Source organism: Pagrus major, chromosome 20 (genome assembly GCF_040436345.1).
Source record: "Pagrus major chromosome 20, Pma_NU_1.0".
In the NCBI taxonomy this organism is placed as follows: Eukaryota; Metazoa; Chordata; class Actinopteri; order Spariformes; family Sparidae; genus Pagrus; species Pagrus major.
In genome coordinates, this window is record NC_133234.1 from 9,041,680 (window position 1) to 9,061,219 (window position 19,540).

At 42.5% G+C, this 19,540-nt stretch overlaps 1 protein-coding gene across 1 annotated transcript; it reads left to right on the plus strand.

Moving 5' to 3' along the window:
- The first annotated feature begins 2,008 nt into the window (after positions 1–2,008).
- Positions 2,009–18,380, plus strand: vstm4b (V-set and transmembrane domain containing 4b). Its single transcript, XM_073490268.1, has 8 exons — positions 2,009–2,078; positions 4,784–5,191; positions 14,450–14,503; positions 14,787–14,894; positions 15,079–15,112; positions 15,204–15,328; positions 16,852–16,916; positions 18,164–18,380. Exons 1-8 carry the CDS (start codon positions 2,027–2,029, stop codon positions 18,287–18,289), a joined length of 972 nt encoding a protein of 323 aa, XP_073346369.1. The 5' UTR covers positions 2,009–2,026; the 3' UTR covers positions 18,290–18,380.
- Positions 18,381–19,540: the final 1,160 nt, after the last annotated feature.

Sequence of the window (19,540 nt, forward strand, 5' to 3'; positions counted from 1 at the left end):
ACTCTGCCTCCATCCGCAAGAAAAATCTTAAAGCTGCTATGAACAATAATTTAACGGCTCGATGGACTACTGGAGTCACTTGTAGTGATGACCTCACAGTGAATTATCACCTCACGTTGCAGTTTCTCTCAGCAGACATTTTAGTGTCTTTCAGCTCTCTGCTGTTTTGGTTCGGTCTCAGAGGCCTCATTAAGCTGGTTTCCAGCCACATCAGGCCGACATGTCCTCATACTTAAACAACTGAGTAGGTTTATTGCCGATGACTCCGTAAATAACATACGACTGTTCCCACAACGACACATAAACCTCAGTATGGAGCCCTCTAAGGGTCATTGCCAGAACTTTTTTAAGGACTACTTTTGCGTTACCTCCCAATATATTTTGCGTTCTCTCACAATAATGTTTACATATTGGGAGGTAATGCAGAATTATTGCGAGGGAAGGCAATAAATAATGAGGGGTAAAGCAAAAGTAAAAACATTTTTGCCATGGCCTTTAGGGGGCTCCATACCTCAGTAACCTCTACAGTGACCTCCCCAAGAACCTCATGGATGTAGCCTCATGAACCCACTGCAAACTACCAGCCCAGTACGAAATGGCAGAAAAAGTTAGGAACTAGCGACAATACCAGATTGTTTACCTCGGGATAGTGGAGACAGAGCTGAAGAAGAGCGAATATTGAACGTACAGTCATTTTACTCAGTTTCCAGGCAGATGTTGACTAGCTGATGATCAATAAAGGTGCTGTATGTAAGAATTACAATTAAAACAATCAAAAAAGGAACTAAAATTATCAACACAATCTGAAGAAATAACAGTTTTAATGTTATGTTATGGTGCTGCAGGCTGTTAGCGTTCCCTGCTGGGTCCCCCTGTCGCCCTCCTCCCGGGGGTCCAAAGTTATTATCTGTTTAGAGTATGAATTCAACAGGTGGCCAAATCTTACAAATTGCACCTTTAAGGGAAAAAGCTTTCTGCTGAAATGACAATAAGCAGGAAAAACGACTTCTTCGCTGTGTTTAGAGCCCTTTTATGGTGAATCCCTCTCCACATTTTGCACTGAACGCTGAAGGTGAAAGAGCTTTGGTAAAGTGGGGACTCCTTTGTCAAAGAGACGGCCATGTTTGTCAAACCGTCGCCAGACTAGAAGCACTTATGAGGCCCCCCGTCTCCTCCATTATCTGTAAATCAAAAAGTGTCCCAGACCTCTACAGCGCTGCTCTCAGAGGTTTGATAAAAGCCAGAAAAGTGTCCCCAAAACCCCGAGCTGACAGACAAAGATTCACTGTGGGATCCTGTTACAGGAGACAAGAGACGAGGGGAGATAGACGTGGACACGCACGCACAGATCCAGACAGACGCAACAGTTTATCTAATATGGGGTTTGAGGCCCGATTGAAAACTGTGGATAATTTAGTGACATTACGCTGAATGTCCTTCTCCAGCAGAGATGCCCACACACAAACACAGACTGCAGCCCACGGCCCCGCCCTCCTCCATCTCTGGCAGCATTTCTGTGTGTTCCAAAACAAAAGCCCTGACTTTGGTCTGCGCCCGCTGTCCTCCACAGCTGGAAGTGTGATTTGCTCGGCGTCAATCTCAACAACACCCCCCCCCCACCCACACACACACACACACACACACACACACACACACACTCCCTCCCCTCCATCCTGCACAGGAAATTACATTTCCCACTCACTCGCCAGAAGCAGAGGTGTGTGTGTGTGCGGGCACATTTGTGTGTGTGTCCTCGCACATGCTCACCTGTCTGCTCTGCGTGCGTGTGCATGTGTTTGTGTGTGTGCACGTGAGCCGGGCCAACTGTGTTTTCACTGTGTGTGACAGGAGGGGGGGGAGGGGCAGAGGGAGGTTCTGAGTAGAAACAGAGCGTCCAATGTTTCATATTACACTCCTCTGCTGGGGAAAAAAAGAGAAGAAGAAGAGGAGGAGGAGGAGGAAACCTGGGGCTTCTTTTCTTCAGAGGCATTTAACTGGGAGTTTATGGAGGCTGCAGCCGTGGAAAATGAAGATCTCCTCTGTGGTCTTCGCTCTCCTGACTCGAGCACTGCTTGGAGGTAGGAAAAGTTTATTTTGCTTCATAGCAGAGTGGATGTGGTGGAGGATAAATGTTATCAACTATTTTTTAGGGAAGTTTATGCAGAAAAACAGTAGATGTTGGGGTGATGGGTGAGGAGATGGAGAACAATCTTCTCTATACACTGTCAACGTTCTGCTGAAGTCAGTACAGTTGTGATTGCAGGGTGTGTTGGCAAGAAAACACCAAGTTTATCAAAGTTGCAGAGATGAGAGGGAGTCTCCACAGTGAAAAGTGCTGGTTTTCCTCAGAATGTTTGAAAGTAAAACAGAGCTTCCAAACTCACTTCTTCATTTTATGGTGATTTCTTAAAACACATTATTACATTTAACAGTCAGACAGCCCCACATCAACGCCAAGGCAACACTTTTCAGCCACTCAACTGTGTTTCCCTGGTTTTCTCCTGTCAAACTCAAACAAATAAAAGACAAAGCTATAAAAATGCCATTGGTTTAAAGTACGTGCTGAGCTGGACGTCTCTGACCTGTGTGACAGTAAAATGCTTGCGTGTCATGGAAAGTGTGGATTATGAAATTGCCCAATATTGGAAGAAACAGACATGTGATATATTGTCATGCAACACAAGCGGCAGTAAAGTTTGTTCCTCAGTGTTCGTCCGACCTATGTCGTCACGCTGCCAAAAACAACGCAGCTGCCAGAAAGCCACTGGAGATGTGGACTGTATGGACGTCAGATATGACATGTAGTGGAACAATCGTTCACTGTATTTCTTATGTTGATCGTTATTTTGTGATTAATAAGAGACAAGTTTGAGTCAGTCAGTCAGTCAGTCAGGCAAGCAGGCATTAAACACTTTAAACATCATCTTCAAACCATTTGGGCTGCATTCAACTTCAGTGTGACTTTGGAAGTAGAGTAAGAAGGGCTTCCATCCCCTCATTTTAATGCACATCATCACAGTACTCTTTTTATTTTAGGGAAAATGTTAGAAGAACCATTTTTTACGTTCTTGCCAGTTGTTAAGTATTTTGTCATAAAGGCGCTCCAGCTTTTTGGGTAACAGTCACATTGTATGCTGCAGATTTGACACAGATTTGAGCACCTTTTATAAGTTTTCATTGCAAAAACTGAAATCACAGTTTGGACATGTCAGTGATTCTTGACCATAAAAACAGCAGTTGACCAAACACCATGACCCCCCCTGGTCTGGAGCCGTAACACAGACTAGACGGTCTTCAACAACAGCCAGTTGTCAGTTCAGCTGTCATGGAACTGGAGACGTTCAAACTTGACATTGTCTTCATTGTCTCAGTTTTTTCAACTACTTTTTTGAGGGCCAGGAATGACCTGATCATTGCTACTGTTTTGATTTTTTTTACTTATTAGCCAACATGGACTTTCTATCCTGTCATGAGATTCACCACATATTCATGCTGTTCAGATTAGCTTCTGTCTGGCTTCTTCTGTATTTAAATGAACTCATATTTTGTAATGTACCATTCACTAGATTAGATTAATTTAATCAGTTCTAAATTTTAATCATTTTCCAGTTCTAGATATTCTCATTTAAAACCATTTCTGGGCGAACTATATGTTGAGTCTTAAGGCTTAAAGGTCAAATTCTTCATAAAGTAGATTTTTTGGTCTCATTCCCAACTCGTCAAATACTGATACAGTGGGATAGTAGGTCAGGTCGGCCGCCATCCCGAAGCATCAGTGTTTGAGTTGGGAATGAGACTCAAAAACTTTCTTATCAAAGTGGACCTTTAAGATAATGAACAAAATCAATGTGAAAGCATCAAATTAAGATGGTTGAGGGACTGTTTACATTTAGGGTTGCTTTTAGTATCCATCCATACATGTCAAATGTCTTTGTCATGAGTCTGAATTTGCCATTTATATGTGAAAACAACTTGAGCCCATTGTGTTTTCATATCATTCTCAAATCAAACAAAAAAAACACTGAAAAAATCGCAGCGGGAGTGCCCTCTCGGATCCCCCTATGGTAGATAAAACATGATAAAGTGCCCTTCCAGTGGACAAAATGTGGTCGTCCCCCCCCCCCCCCCCCCCCCCCCCCCCCCCCCCCACAAACATGCGGTTCCCTTTTTATTCTTTCAGCCCCTGCCCCTCAAACATCCTGAGTCCGCCCCTGATTGTTACTAGTCCAAATGTGGCTGCTCACATGATACAGAAAAAGCAGCATTGATTAGGCTGTGTGTCATATGAGGAACAGACTGAAAGTATATGTCTCAGAAGAGATCTAAAGTCTCAACATGGTGGTTACTACTTTCATTTAACTCGGTTTTTCAGCTGAACAAATAAATACAATCCACTATGCACAACCCAATGTAAATAAAGCATTCTGTACTACAATAGTTTCAGTCCTTTGTTAGTCTCCACTGTAGCCAGACATCTGTGGCATGGACAAAACAAAGGAGAGTCAGGAAAACAGCTGAATGTGTTTAGAGAGATGCCTCAGCTCTGTCAAACCAAAGAGCTGCTGCTGTAACCAGCATGCAGTCAAAACAAGAGAGGAGCATGGCTCCAGAGTCACATGTGTTTGACTGAGACATGACCTGCAGCCACATGTCCGACAGCTTTCTCAGCTTTTCAGGGATTAGATCTGATCAGATAAATATAAAACAGATCCAGACATCATGGCACTACATACAGCTCCAAATACAGATTCTAAAATAACCTGAATAAATCTTTCCTCTCCAGATTTGTGTTTGGCCGTCAACGTCACCATCACCCCTTCCCCCTTCACGGTGGCCCAGGAGGGTCAAAATATCACACTCTCCTGTGTGGTGTCCCAGCGGCGGCGTAACGCTGCTCTACCGGTGGTGAAATGGACGTTCCTGCCGGCGGGCACAGACCGGCCGGAGGACGAACTCCTCATCGCCCGCGTCAACATGAGGAAGGCCCGTTTCTATGGCAACTACACAAAGAGTTTCTCGTGGCCTAAACTGAAGCTGACGGTGGTGAAGCAGGGGAAAGTCTTTGACCTGCTGATCCTCAATGTGTCCGAGGGGGACCGGGGGCTCTACATGTGCCGGGTGCAGGAGTTTAAAAAGCACCAGGACCGCTGGAAGGCCTCGTCCAACTGCACCGCCGCTACTGAGCTCAGAGGTGAGGGCTGGATTTGGTGTTTTCTTATTTATTGGAGAATTTGTCAAGTAAGCACTCTGTTAGCATTACGCTGATTCATATTTGTTGAGTTGCAGAAAAGCAATTTAGGCCAAAAGCACCTCAGTGGAGAAGGCAGGCAGGTGACAGTTAATGTAATAGTGCTTATAGAACTTGTTAAATGGATGCTCCATCTAAAGACTTTTTAGTGTGAAACACTTAGGCATGAAAGGTGGCTTTAAAGGTGCTATTTGTAGGAAGAAATGACTTTTGAGTCTCATTTCCAACTCATCAAATACTGACACTTTGGGATGAGTTGGGAATGAGACTCAAAAGTCAACTTTTCCTACAAATACCACCTTAAACCATTTATAGTTTTCTCCTTCACAGAGAGCAGAGGGCTTAGTCAGTCTGGATTCATTCTTTCAAGCTTTAACTTCAGTCCAACATGTCAATTTTTTTAAGAAACCTGGGTGTTCACTGGCCGTACATATGTTCATTATGTTCCAAACACTCATACAGTGTTTTGCCAAATGACTAATCCAGGATAAAGTGTGTCAGACCAATGGAAGAGCCCTGCAACCTTTTCGAGTTACGCTTCGGCAACTTTGAGTCATTACCTTGGTAACCAGATGCTATCCTCCAGCCAATACCCAATCACATTGCCCGACAAAATATGATAGTGTCCGCAACATAACACAATGCTCCAGGCTTCTGTTGAGCAACACTCTCACCATACCATAAATCAGGCTTTATTCAGGAATAATTCAATAGAACATCGATCGGTACACATTCACATATACCTCTAAACTAATCATTAAATACTGGTGTTAACATAACTAACATCAAACACATTGAATATTCAGTCCTTCAATCAAAGTTCTTTAGTTGAAGCCACACGTAGTGTTGCCGAATACACAAATAAATTGCAAGATTTTTTTAAAGCAAATATTCAGTTCACTCAAAAATGTAGTTTTTCTAAGTTTCATTTAAATCAGAAACCGTTCAAATGTGTTGAAAAAGTTAATTACCCACATCATGTTGCATAATTATTGAAATTTGGTGACCTTGACCTGCACATGACTGCACATCAAGGCAACCCCACAATACCGTGTAGACAGCAAAGGAAGCAAACCTCTTTTTGTGAGCGAGCAAGACCACACACCATATTTTTTAGACTTTTTTAAAGTTCAAGTTCAAATAACTATCAAATAATAAAATCAGTGCTTCTCACTTGTAATCGAAATGTTCCTTCATAACTCTTCATTCAAACACCTGTCTGTTATTTAAAAGTTTCCAAGAGCAAAGAAATGACTTTGCTTTAAATAAACAGAATTATGGAAATTGTCAAAACTAAAATGTACATCTGGAGCCGGTAAAGTTGGGGAACCTCTGCATTCGGCTGCTCCACTTTGGTCTTGGTCGGAGAAACCAGTGGCTGACAATCAGTTTCTCACAGAATGACATCACTGCTTTTGAAGTTGCAGGGCGGAGACTTAACAACTATCTCTGCGACCACAACAGACGCAACGGCAAATGCTGTTTTGATAATAGTAAGACCGCAAAAAAGCTGAACCTAGATGCCAGGCTTGTCTGCAGAGACCTTCAGTGGCAGCCAGCAGAAAACTGCGACTGCCATCGAGCAGCTCCCAGCTGTGAACACATGAAACTGTTTGAGGCTTGAGTAAGACGAGCGTGGAAAAAGAGCATCAATGCCCAGTTAACTCTCTCTCTAGGCCTCAAGAATATGACTGGGTCTGAAGAAGAAGGGCATAACAACTCTTTTGTTAGTGATTCTTTCAAATGCCTTCATATGTCAGTTTAAACCAAGTGGGGTGATGTCCAAACCTAAACAGGAGCCCTCAGTAAACTCAAATTGTGTTAACAGTACAATGAAGATAGCAGAAAAAACATTTGTCCTGGGGGAACAGTTCAGAGTCTCCAGTAGTAGCATTTTCTCTGACCACAGCTGGATGATGTCATCCATCTGGAGGCATCTGTGGGCTCACTGAGCGAAAGCACTGTCCTGCTTTTGATTTGGGGAGGGGGAATGTCATTGGTTAGGAGCAAGTCCGGAGATAAAAGGATCCTCCGGCGCAATGAGTTGTGGCTTTGACTGAGTAGACGATCTTGGAGAACGAGCAGAGAGAGTGTGAGGTCTCAGTGCCACCGCTGGCACACGAGACGTTCACGCAGCGGAATGGATGACAAATCCACTGGTACCAGATATGACGCAGAAATCCCTTCACTTTCATAAAACCACAAACACACTTTCAAGCTTTGTCATTTTTTCCTTTTTTGTGTCTGAATTTGAATTCAGTAGACACGAGGAGAGTGTTGATTTTGGTTTTGTGTGGTCTCAGACTTGTCAACCACTCTTTGTAACTGTGGCTGTGCCTTTCAAGCCTTATGTCCTCGCAGTTATGCAAGTACACAAGAGCAGGCTCCTTATTTCTACCCAATTTACCCAATTTTATCTGCTTTAACTACCTAGCTAATTGAGCTAATGTTAGCTTTGTTAGCTCTGTTAGCTCCATGAGTGCTGACTCGCTAAACGTTTTCAGCTGATCTATACAACACAATGGATGTGACTGCTGTTATCGCTTTTTTAAACCCACAAACTATGTGATAAATTAATGTTAGCCTTGGACATAACGCTCGGTTTCTATTGGCTAGTTAGCCCCGCATGCTAACACTTGAAGCGTATTCTGGAGCAGATAAACATTTTCATCCATCCATCCTTCACACTTTTGCTGTGTTTTTGGTTTTGGAAAAGAAAAATACATATCACAATCCAAGCAAAATGCTAAATATTGAACTGCCATATCTTGTTATGGTTGATAAGTTAGGATTGGATGATCAGATTTCAGGGGAGGGGTCTAGCAACCAGAAAACTGTTTTGTCCTGTGTCCCACGAGAGGGTAGCAGGAGACTTTCTCTTCTGTGTTTTTTTATTTTTGACTTGGTAATTGAGTTTGGATTTGCATTTGTTAATGGTGATGCTCATTTCTATCCAGATTTTATTTATTCACTCGTAACAGAAAAAGAGCAAAGAGATACCGAGCATGTACAGCAGGTAATACAGAAGCCGTCATAAAATGGCTTCAGGTTCAGTCAGTATTGTAGTTACTTCAAAAATCGTGCAGAAAGCAATTGTAGAGGCATTGGTTGAGTGGTTTATCTTAAAAATGAATGCATCAACAAGTTTCATCCTTCAAAAATCTAAATACAGCTCATCTTATTGAAGCTCACTGCTGTCACACTGTCGGTGTTAAACAACACTAGACGTTGCTCACCACATTTTCCATGGAAGCGTTCCGACAGGCTGTGACTTTTGGGGTGTCCACAGCCAAGTCTGGGCTGGGGCAGACACAAAGTCCCTACCAGGAGCTGTTGACATTGGCCCAGACGAGGAGTTTCCCTCCCAAAAGTAGAACAGACAGAGACCAGAGAGACTCAGCAGAAATGGAACAAGAGATAGTTGTGCTGAGGAAGGTGAAGTTTGAATGTTTGTGTGCAGTGACAGTCGAGTGGGCAGCTGGCTCGTGTCTGGCTCGCAACCTTTGTGGTCGAGGATGTGGACAGCTATTTTCATCCACGGAAGCGCCATTGTGGTTTCAGAGATATTAATAAAAACGCCTATGGCGACATTTTTGGATGGATACTGTAATTACGACAACACATGTTTTACTACACAGCAGGGGCGAGATGAAAACACAAAGTTCTGGATGACACTAGATTAACTCCTTTGTTACCCTCCAAACACAGCTCTGTCGCCTCTTGCACTGGTTACATATGGTGTTATTGATCACATTCAGCCACTAAATGTGGCATTCAAGCTCCCCACATCCATTGTATTCACGCCACACAGTGTAAACAGGAGGGGGCTGAGCACACATCCCTGGGGGGCTCCAGTGTTGAGTACTAAAGTAGAGGAGGTGTGACTGCCAATCCCAACTGTGTGGGGGTCTGTTTGTGAGCAAGTCCAATATCCAGTTGCAGAGCATTAATTAGATGATACTTTCACTCGTAAAAAGTACATTATCTGTTATGGATGCTCAACCGAGTACTTGCTTAAAGGTGTCACTCCAACTCCCCCCTTCCATTGCATTCACGTTACAACACCACTGTTGTTCAAATCATCCGCCCCCTCAAGTGGTTGCCAGTTTGTGCACTAGCTGACGTTGCTAACCTTAGCTAGCAAATATAAGCAACATTCGGGCAGTACAGTAACTGGCAACTACTTGGCACTGAAGAACCACAGATACCACATGATACCAATAGCATGTTAGCAATAATCAATGTTTTAAAATGATAAGTTCACAATCATTATAATGTGTTTTTATTATTGATTTGTCTGTATAAAAATGTTCTCAATATAACCTTTAACAGCAAAATAAATTTGAAATAACTTTGGTTGGGTAATTGTAATGGACAGGCCGAAGCTCTAGCGACATTGGGAAGTCTTCCCAGTGGACCAGCAGGCAGTTGTATTTCTTCCCAGTATCCACACCTCCAGTCGACAGCTATGATAAACATCAGCGACACATCTGAGGGGTTAAAGCCCCTCTGGGACCACTGCCCCTGATCCCCACTTCACATGAGAGACGACAGATGACTGAGACTTCATGTGCACAAATGTGTGTTTGTGACGTCCAACTGATGGAATTCCTGTGGTGGGATAACATCAGGTGACCAGGTGTTTCCACACATTACTCTACTTACTACTGCTATAATAAACACAACCGGAGAGGTCAGAAGCTTTGGTAAAAAAAAAACTGAGGGCACAGCGCCGTGTGGACACAGCCTCCTCTTGGCATAAACAAACTGTACTCTTAGGTATATCTTTAACACATGTGGCCGACTGCGAGTTAACAAGGGGTACACGGCACACGGATGTGGCGTGAGGTTAAGAATAGTAAGAACACGGAACTCTGTGTACTGTAATGGAAAAATGAAAATCAGAAATATCACAGTTCTGTGGTCAGAAACATCTCTGTAGACATAAAAAAGGGACATGCAGTTTGAAGAAGCCAATAAAATAGGCCTATGTTTATTGCTATAATAGGGATTCAGTGAGCAAGTTAAGAAAGATGCTGATTCTTAGAAGAAGAAGATGCAAAGAGCCACGACAGGAAGTGAAAGGGTGGATTATTCAAAGCTTTGTTAAGACGCACAACGTGGATGTGTACTCGCATTCATCTCCAGTCTCTTATAATACAGTAAATCAGAGCAGAGACTGAGTCAGTAGACAGTGAAGACACAGAGGATCATTATTCACCCTGGTCCACGTCTGTGTACTGATGTTTACAGCGTCGGGTTTGTTGGGGTACAAAAAAGAGCCACGAATGTGAAATACAGTCGGCAGATGAATGCAACTCTGTGGCTGCGACGAACAAAAAGCAGTTTTGTTTGAGTGTTTCCACTGTAAAAAGAAGACATTTGCTGGAAGAGAATAAGAGCCAGTTTTATGTCACACAGTGCACCAGATTTATCCCTTTTCTGATTATTCCAACATGTACAGCTGCCCGCACTGACAGAGCTACACAGAACCTGAGGCAGAAACAGCACATAAATGTCAAAGATGTTATCTAGATTTACGCTGTGAAAAATCGACTGTGAAGGAAGGGTGGGTCTTTATGCATCTGCCACTTTAAACAAGAAGGGGAAAGCCCTTTTTTGAAATGATATTTCACCCAGATACTGTGCAGCCTGCAGCAGGAGAGTGTTTGTGCCATGTACAGATGTATTTTTCTGTAGTTTTAGCACTGATAGCTCGGCTGCTACTGTCTATAACACCAGTGGTTTTAAGATTTTCATGAACAATGGTGGTAATAGGGAAAAGGGCACATTAACAGTGGTGTCATATGAAATGCGCCTTTAACACAAGCTTTGCAGATAACATAACAGTCCAACACCCAAAGTTAATTGTTACTCCACTGGAAGCTAACACGTTGCAGAAACTTTAGCCTACTAAATTGTTGATATTTGATATTCTTGACAAAATATATGATGCGTGTGAAGGAAAAAGAAAAGCTTATCTACAGTAAATAGCTTTTTTTTTAGCCGTTAAACTCCAAGAAATCAACACAGTCAAGCCGTTCTTGCTCGTTAAGCTAGTTAGCTTGTAACCCGACGTGCCAGACGGTTTACTATTTTACAACGGGGAAGTTTCCTTAGAAACTGTTTGGAAAAGGGACAGGCACTTAAATACTGGTGATTAAACACCATCTGTCTTTTACCGTCTAGACTAACAGGCTAACTTAAATCAGATCAACACTAGAAGAGTGCTAGCACCAGTGAAACCAGCTGGAAAACTCACTCTTATTGAAACCAAACATCTTTTCCATGAAGAGAAGCCTTCAGTGCTATTCTTTGCAGTTCTTGTGACAACATAATCTCGCCAATCCAGTATTTGACAAAACTAAAGTCCTGCTTTTAACATTACCTCACCAGGTACGAATGGCAATTTCTGAAAATCCTGAAGCCCAAGCATCTAGTTAATGGGGCGAGCGAATCTAATATTCAGTTTTCATCACGCAGTTCAACTTTGACGAAGCAGATGCTTTGATTTAGCTCAGCTCTTGACCTTTCAAACTGCAAACCCACTCATATTAGCAAAATAAACATTTGGCAATGAACGTAATAATCCACAACCCACTCGTCTAACTTCCCTTTAAAAGTGATTAAGGCCAGTGTGTTTCAAACAGCAGAATGTAGGTCACATATGGTCAGTGTAGGGTTAGTGGTTTCACAGATGGGGACTGAATCCTTAGGTATGTTCCCAACAGAGAACAGTGTGAGGACTGCTGGGTCCATAAAATCCTTTCAACCAACAATCTAAAGGAAGGTACTGAAACAAGGTGAAAATGCTTTTCTTTTAAGAGTTTTAGGTTTCAGTACGCTGCTTTTGCACACAAAGAATTGTCTGAAGTAGTGACGCAGGATCACTGGATGCAGGGAGGATCACAGTTGAATGTGTTTTGCAATCACTGGAAGCACGCTTACAGCAAGTTTGTCAGTCAGACGGCACGTAGAGCGCAGCCTGTGGGAAAGCCTCCAGCCGGCGTGGCGAGCCTGCCTGTCGTCAGCTGCTGGCGGTTTGGGGTATTTCAAGATGCCCCGGTGGGTGTCACTTCACAAGCTTCCTACCACCAGCTCAGCGAGAGAACAGCGGTGTTAAGACTACTGTGGTCAGAAGGGGTGGAGAAATGAGTGAGTGTGTGGGGCGAGATTTCAGGTCGAGTATGGGAAACATATTTTCTCAGCCATTTCGGGCCGAAGCAGCACATAGCTGGGATTGTCATTACCCAGATTAAGGCTGCGTTCCCTTTGATTCCTCGTCGGTGCTCATATTCTGCTCGTATATTTCTGGGTGTGACAGTTATCTTGTCTGTGTTGGGATGAAGCCATATCTATCTAAGAGGCGGTGACGCTGAAAAGACAATTTAAATCACATCAACTTTAATGAGCCTCTCTATGTCTCATTATGTGTGCTGCTTAAAGTTTTGTCTGAGCTGACTGTTAGCTGAGCCCTTCCCTTTAATTGTCCAATCAAGCTGAGCAACCATAGTCAGGCATGATATTACATTTTTTCTAATACGATGATAATACCAGGGCTAATTAACTTTATCCTAAATACAAAACCAACCCTGCTCCTTTATACTGATGACTTACAGTATACAGAGATCAGGATTACAGCGTTTTTGCTGTAAACTTGCCAGTTTATGTCTGCTCTGCACCGGAACAACTGGGTTATCAGATCATGTAACAATCAAATGCATATTAAAGACCTTTTGCAGGGTTCCCAGCCAACAGCAGTCATATATAAACTTACTTTTGTCTTCCTCTGTCTCACGGCAAGGACTTATTGGTCCAATGTGCCATGAAAGTTGCCATGAGGAATGCCAGTTGCTTCGGCAGAGTTATGTGTAAAAACAGGCAGCAGTTAATAGCGCGGAATTACTTTAGCAACGAAGCCACCGCTATCTGTCTACCAGGGAACTCCATAAATCACAGCCATGGCCTACGTTTGTTAGCAGTTACTTTAGTAAGTAGTAGTGAAACTATCTGTCCAGAGTTTGTCGAGGCAGAGCAGCTAAAGTTGTGTTTTTGTAGAAGTTATAAAGTTATGATTTTGTACCGGAATCAGTGAGATCCTGTCCATCTTACATGTAACACACTCCTTCTGATGACGTTCTTCCTTTATACATCCATGGCAGCGTCATAAAATAAAGAAAGTGCTTGTTGGATGAGAAATGAACACAACGTATGCCCCTGAGTGCAGGATGAGTCATTAACATTTTAAAATGATTTTCCAGAAGGTTACAAACTCTAAAATACCATTAAAAATACCTTCAAAACACTCTGACACTGGTGTATGAGCACTGACATATGTGATAGAAACACATCTATTTTGACTTCGTGGGAACTTTAAAGGTCCCACGATGTTGAAAGTTAGATGATGTTTGATGAAGTTTTTAGTTGAAAGCAGGTCCACTGAAAAAGTATTGAAACATACAGGCATGCCAAAAGCCATGCCTGCTCAGGCCTGTGAGAGCTGACCAATCAGAGCAGACTTGTGCTTCTAGGGACAGTGGCCTTAAAGAGACAGGGAATAAAACGGAGCGTTCTCACAGGGGGTGAACAGAGGTGCTGCAGCGAAGGACGGTATGAGAAAAATAATGTGTTTCGTGAACATTGTATGTAAACATCTTCTACTAAACGCCCAAAATGAAGGTATGAACCTGACAATGAGCAGAATATGGGACCTTTAATGCTCCTTTAAACGTCCATGGTTTGTTCCATGTCAGACCTTGTTCTCATTAAATACAAGCTAAAAAGTCATCTTAAAAATAAAAAATACTACACATGTAATAGTGGTAAATAACCCACTGTTATCAGTGTAAATGGCACAGGTTGCCTTATTTTTACCACAACACTTTGTTATGAAGGTAAAACAGAGGTCAGTGTCCAGAGCATGGGTGCATCAGAGTTCATGATGATGCAGAACTCTAAACCAACTGTTTGCATTAAAGTCTGAGTTTGTAAGCCATTTATCCCTTTTCATCCAGTTAAGGTTAAGGTTGAGACAGTGATTCAGAGCCTGGATCAGGCAGGGAGGAGGCCGACCTCAGCTCGTTGTCTTCCTACAATTAGCTTTATTTAAACTGTAGCCAGTGTGTAATCAGGCGGCAGCGAGGCCACAGTGGTGACTACGGACATTACATGCTTCTCTTCTCTCTGTCTTCCTCCATGTAGTGCATGTTCTACCGGCCACCAAGGCCAAAGAAAGCCTGTGGAGCTTGTTTGAAGGTAAGTCTTCATATTTTTAGTGTGTTTGAGTTTGTGTGTGTGTGTGTGTGTGTGTGTGTGTGTGTGTGTGTGTGTGTGTGTGTGTGTGTGTTCGTGGTGGACTGGCACTGTATCGTCCTTGGCTGGCAAAAATAGCCCAACCCAAAGGATATAGTACAGTACCTTAAATAGCTCTGCAAAACATGTACTTCTTTTTTTTCCCTTCACATTTTTGTGTAGAGTCAGACGTTAGGCACGAGGCTGATGCACTGTTGGACTAACGCGTGTGTTTTTTGTGTTTCAGATGTGTACCTGTGTGCGGTGCTGATCTGCTCAGTGGGTCTGCTGTGTATGTGCATGTTCACTGTGACGGTAACCTGCCAGTACATACAGAGGAAGCAGAGGTTAAAAGGTGAGCGGCTGCATCAAGATAACTCTCTGCTGACCTTTGACCCTCATCAATCTGGTTCCTGTTCCTGTCTTCTATTATTTTCTCCATCTTTTTCCCCTAAAAAGTGACTTAGAGTTTAAAAATGTTGGATTTAAAGTTCAATTATCCATCTCATAACATTTCTAAATGTGTTATATCTCCGCAGATAATTACCACTTGGTCAAAAGTCCCCAGAACAGGTAAGATTTTAGGGCAACACAGCCTCACACGCAACAAATACTCAAATATGTTGAACCTCACTGAACATCTGGAAATCTGGTCTCAATCCAGCTCAGGAGAGACAGTCACCAGCTTGGTCAGCGTGTCTCCAGCTCTGCCTAAGAAGGAGAGGAGGTACAGGAAGAAGAGGAGCAGGGACTACCAAGAGGAGATACCACCAGAGATACCAGCAAAAGGTAAACAAGAGCCTCTGGGTGCATCCACACCTACAGTTTTTTCTGAATCATGTTGAAAAGAACAGACTTTGCTCTGTCTTTGCTTTCGATGTAAACTGTCCAATCATAAGTGAGCCACACCTCGTCAACAGAGACGTAAGTGGCTCATTTACTGTACAACATAAATAGCTGAGCACGAGCATCAGTCCAAACCGAGGTTTACTCTTGGTTCATTTTGTTCTGCTCGGCTTTTCCAAACATGAGAGGTAAACATCCACCCCGTCCACATATAAGTCTTGAGTTATGGGGGAGCCTGTGGAATGTTGCTTTTGTTTCACTGAAAGCAGAAAGTTATTTTGGGTTCAGTACGAACTTAATGGTCATCATGTTGTGGTTTAGCTTCCAAATCCCAACATTTCCTCCCAGCTCATAGTTGATCTTTAAAAAGCTGAGTAGCAACTGTGCTGACAAGGAAATACTGCTGTTGGAGGGTTTTGAAGTGATTTAGGGCCGACCTCGCAGACTGTTGCTGTTTTGTGCAACTGATGTTAACTTTAAAGTCGTATTTATAATAACTTTTTGCCATTTTGAGTGCATGAGAACAACTTGATGAAACACAAGATTTGCCCACTGCTCAGACAGCACATTATGGCAAAACCAATCCAAAACCAGTCCAAAAAATGTCCCGTTTGACCGAAATCTGATTAGTCCGAAGGCCAGTTATCCAGAAAAATAAAAAGCTACTGCTCCAAAGGGCTGTTGTTGTTACAAAAACACACCCTCCCTGGACTTCTTTGCCCTCAATATCTTACCGTGTTTGGACGTGCTAGAAAATGAAGTCAGGTGACCTTCATATTAACAATAATTAACACGTGGTTAACATTGTGAAATGTCTAGGTACCAAAACTACTTGGTTAGGTTTAGGAAACAATCATGGTTTGGGTTAAAAGTCAGTTGGGCTACAGTGGATGATACTTGTGTGTATTTTTGGAACAATGGGTGTTTGTTTAATGGAATATCAGGATGTCAGATGAATGGGCTCTCAGTACAATCAGACGTTGTTTTTTTATATTTGGGGTTTCAGAGTGATGGGCTGTCGGAACAATGGCATTGCACCTTTGTAATGTTAATATGTGAGCTTAAGGGGTGCTGGTAATCCGATTTAGTTACTGTTGGACAGAGCCCAGCTGGCTGTTTCCCACTGTTTCCTGTCCTCATACTAAGCTAAGCGAAACAGATGGTGTCATGCTGCTCAGACATAAGAGCAGTATCAGTCTTCATATCTAAGGTGCAGGAAGAAAGTGAGTGAGTGTGTTTTCCAGAACTATTGCCGCTTTAAATTGCAGTCCATTAAAACAAAACACCTGAGCTGACAGATGCTGTAATGCTGTCGCTGTTGTTAAGTATTAGAACCAGTTAGAGTCTTGAGTATTTACTAATATAATAAAACCTACTCATGAAGGTTTGTGGATATGATGTAGAGGTCTGCTTCTTGTTGTGCACAGATTTCTGCTAAACCACTGACATTTGTTTCATCCCTGCAGCTCCCATCGGAGACAAAACACGGAAACCCAAACTTTTAAAACCACAACCAAGGAAAGTAGTGTTGGTGAGTACCGTGACTGCAAAGGATGTAGGAATTTACCTCATTTTAACCTGCGTGTAACAATAAGATGTTTGTCTGGCACATATCATTTTGGAGAAATCTTTTCTATCACTAACTTACATTGGTGTTGTGGAATTTCGGCTCGCTTGACCGTTCAGGAGAGATGAAGAAGACTCAGAGACACCCATGACTTACGTTGAGATAGTAACATGACAATACATCTGTCTGCACAGAGCAATATCATGTTAATCCTAACAAGTCTTCCCAAATAGATAAATAATAGATAATAATAATAATAGAGATAATAAATTATATCTACAGCTTCAGGGAGCATCCCTCCCATACATGGTTATCTGTTTAACAACATATCAAGGGGGGTGAGTGCAGAGTTCTTCTCACCTCTAGCCAGAGGAGTAGGATGTAATCAGGTCACAGATACTAAGTCAGCTAACATAGATAGATCGAAGGCCTCCTTACGAGTTTTACGCAAACAGTCAGCTTTGCCTTGGCTTGGTTCGTCAGACATCTGTTCTGTAGACATATCTACAGTAGCTGTGAATGACCAGGTTGCAGAGACCATGAGATATGCTCCTCATAGTGCAAACTTCACTATCCTTATCCAGACTTTAACGTCTGTACAGGATACGTATGGCGTCCTATTGTATGAGGACAGACCGACCTGGAAGAATCATATTTTTCTCCCACAATTGGTACCTTTTGCCTAAAAAGTTACCATACCGGGCTCTACGACAGCCGACCATATATCTATGTGCCAAATACAATGTAGAACACCCAGCGTGTGACAGGAATGTCTGCAAGTAAAAGTACCAGAAGATGTCATAAAATGTGCCACATAACCAAAGTTTAACTGTAATTGTCACTGGGATGGAGTGGCTCTGTGGCAGCTTGGGCATTTTAACGGCACAGAATGCAGCAAGAGGCAATTGAGTTTAGGCAAATTGGACCCTGAATCCTGTAAGGTAACGTCTGCACACAGACGTTTACCAAACCAACGCTGTAAATCAGAGGGAAGCTTTTGGAAGTATTCTTTTCTCTGCATGCTAACTGTTGTGCAGGATTCAGTTTTGACTCGGTTTAGAAGATTTCCCTGCTCTATGCAGACAAGAGAACTTGAGCCTGAGATTAATGGTGGAGCTCATTTTCTAACCACTGATACCACTTCCTTTCCTTTCCATCCCCCTCTCCTCCATCATTACATCCCTCTGCCCTCCCTCCCCCTCCGTCTCCAGCCGAAGATAGTGGAGGAGAATCTGACCTACGCGGAGTTGGATCTGGTGAAACCCATTCCGGACACCAAGGCGTCGTGCAGCGGCACCGTGTACGCTCAGATACTGTTCGGGGAGGAGCAGCTATGAGAAACACGCACACACACCACTAGTAACTGTGTCGTATGTAAGAAGAATCGTCTACTGTATTTATAGTCTGTATTATTTTGTATTCAGATGGTTTTTGAAGGGAAAAATGTGTAATGTCACAATAATTGTACATATGATTTTTTATATTCTTTGATGTAACTCTCTTAAGACCAAGATGCAAAAGGACATGTTTTGTATACTGGAGTATTTGCACCCATGTTTGAATCCTGTGTAGCTTAAACTGGGAACACAATAGAAGACTATGGTGCTGATTTAGACCAGATCCGTCCATCATGATAATCGGAGGTCAGATTAGATATTTAATCTTGCAGGATAATCTGCCCCTTCACATCAAACAGGTTTAATTTGATATTTGCAATACAATATCAGCAGGTTAACGTCCTGTGGTGTGTGGTTATCACAGTCATGGAAAGTCAAGTTCACTGTGGGGTGAGGTGAAGCGAGATACATAAGGCAGTTATTAGCCTGGTGGTCTAATGTCCGTGCGTCAAGTATGTAACTAGAAACACAAGGTGATTATGTTATTTTATTAGCTTATTAGCATAAAGAGTGAAAGCAGGGGGAAACCAGCTAGCTTGCTAATATGGCTATGGGAATTTCTGTGGCCTAGCTGTTTCTTGGCGAATGTTTGTATCCTGTGTGTTTAGTAAGGAACTAAAACATGAGGTGATAGCTTAGCTTAGCTTAGCATAGCAGCAGAAAACAGTTTAGTCTGGCTCTAGCTAGCTAGGTAGCTGGCTTACATGGCAAGGGGCAGTCACGCGCTGTAACTGCTTCTGGACTTTGTCTCCCGGTTGTTGTTTGCTATAAAGTAAGCTATAGAGTATGTACGTAACTCGCTTTAAAGCTACAAAATGTTGTTTTTCCATTTCTGTATGTGTATGGATAAAACAAACAAAGTGTTAATTAGTGAGCTTTAAAGGTGCTGGTAGGTGTATTTTTGAACTTTTGATTTTTTTAAAGAAGATTTTTTTCCCCCCCTGTATCCAGTCTTCGGGACTCTCTGAGCTAAGCTAATTAGCTCCAAACTTAGTTTGCTTTCTTAAATTCAATATAATTCTTTACACTCCAATGAGAGCGTAGCTGTTCAAACTAGTACGGCGTGCTCTTTCCGTATAAATCAACAAAGAGGTAAGAAGTTTCAGAAATGCAGGCTAGTAGCTAGCAGTTAGCTAACGTTACACTCACAAACGGCTCACTCTTCTCTGCTCATGTGTGTTGAATGCAATA

What these genes read in the sequence shown, in the direction of transcription:
- vstm4b (XM_073490268.1), top strand. Translation starts at nt 2,027, where the DNA reads ATGAAGATCTCCTCTGTGGTCTTCGCTCTCCTGACTCGAGCACTGCTT. An exon ending in ACCAGAGATACCAGCAAAAG is followed by an intron (nt 15,329 to 16,851) that starts GTAAACAAGAGC and finishes TCATCCCTGCAG; the next exon opens with CTCCCATCGGAGACAAAACA. An exon ending in AACCAAGGAAAGTAGTGTTG is followed by an intron (nt 16,917 to 18,163) that starts GTGAGTACCGTG and finishes CTCCGTCTCCAG; the next exon opens with CCGAAGATAGTGGAGGAGAA.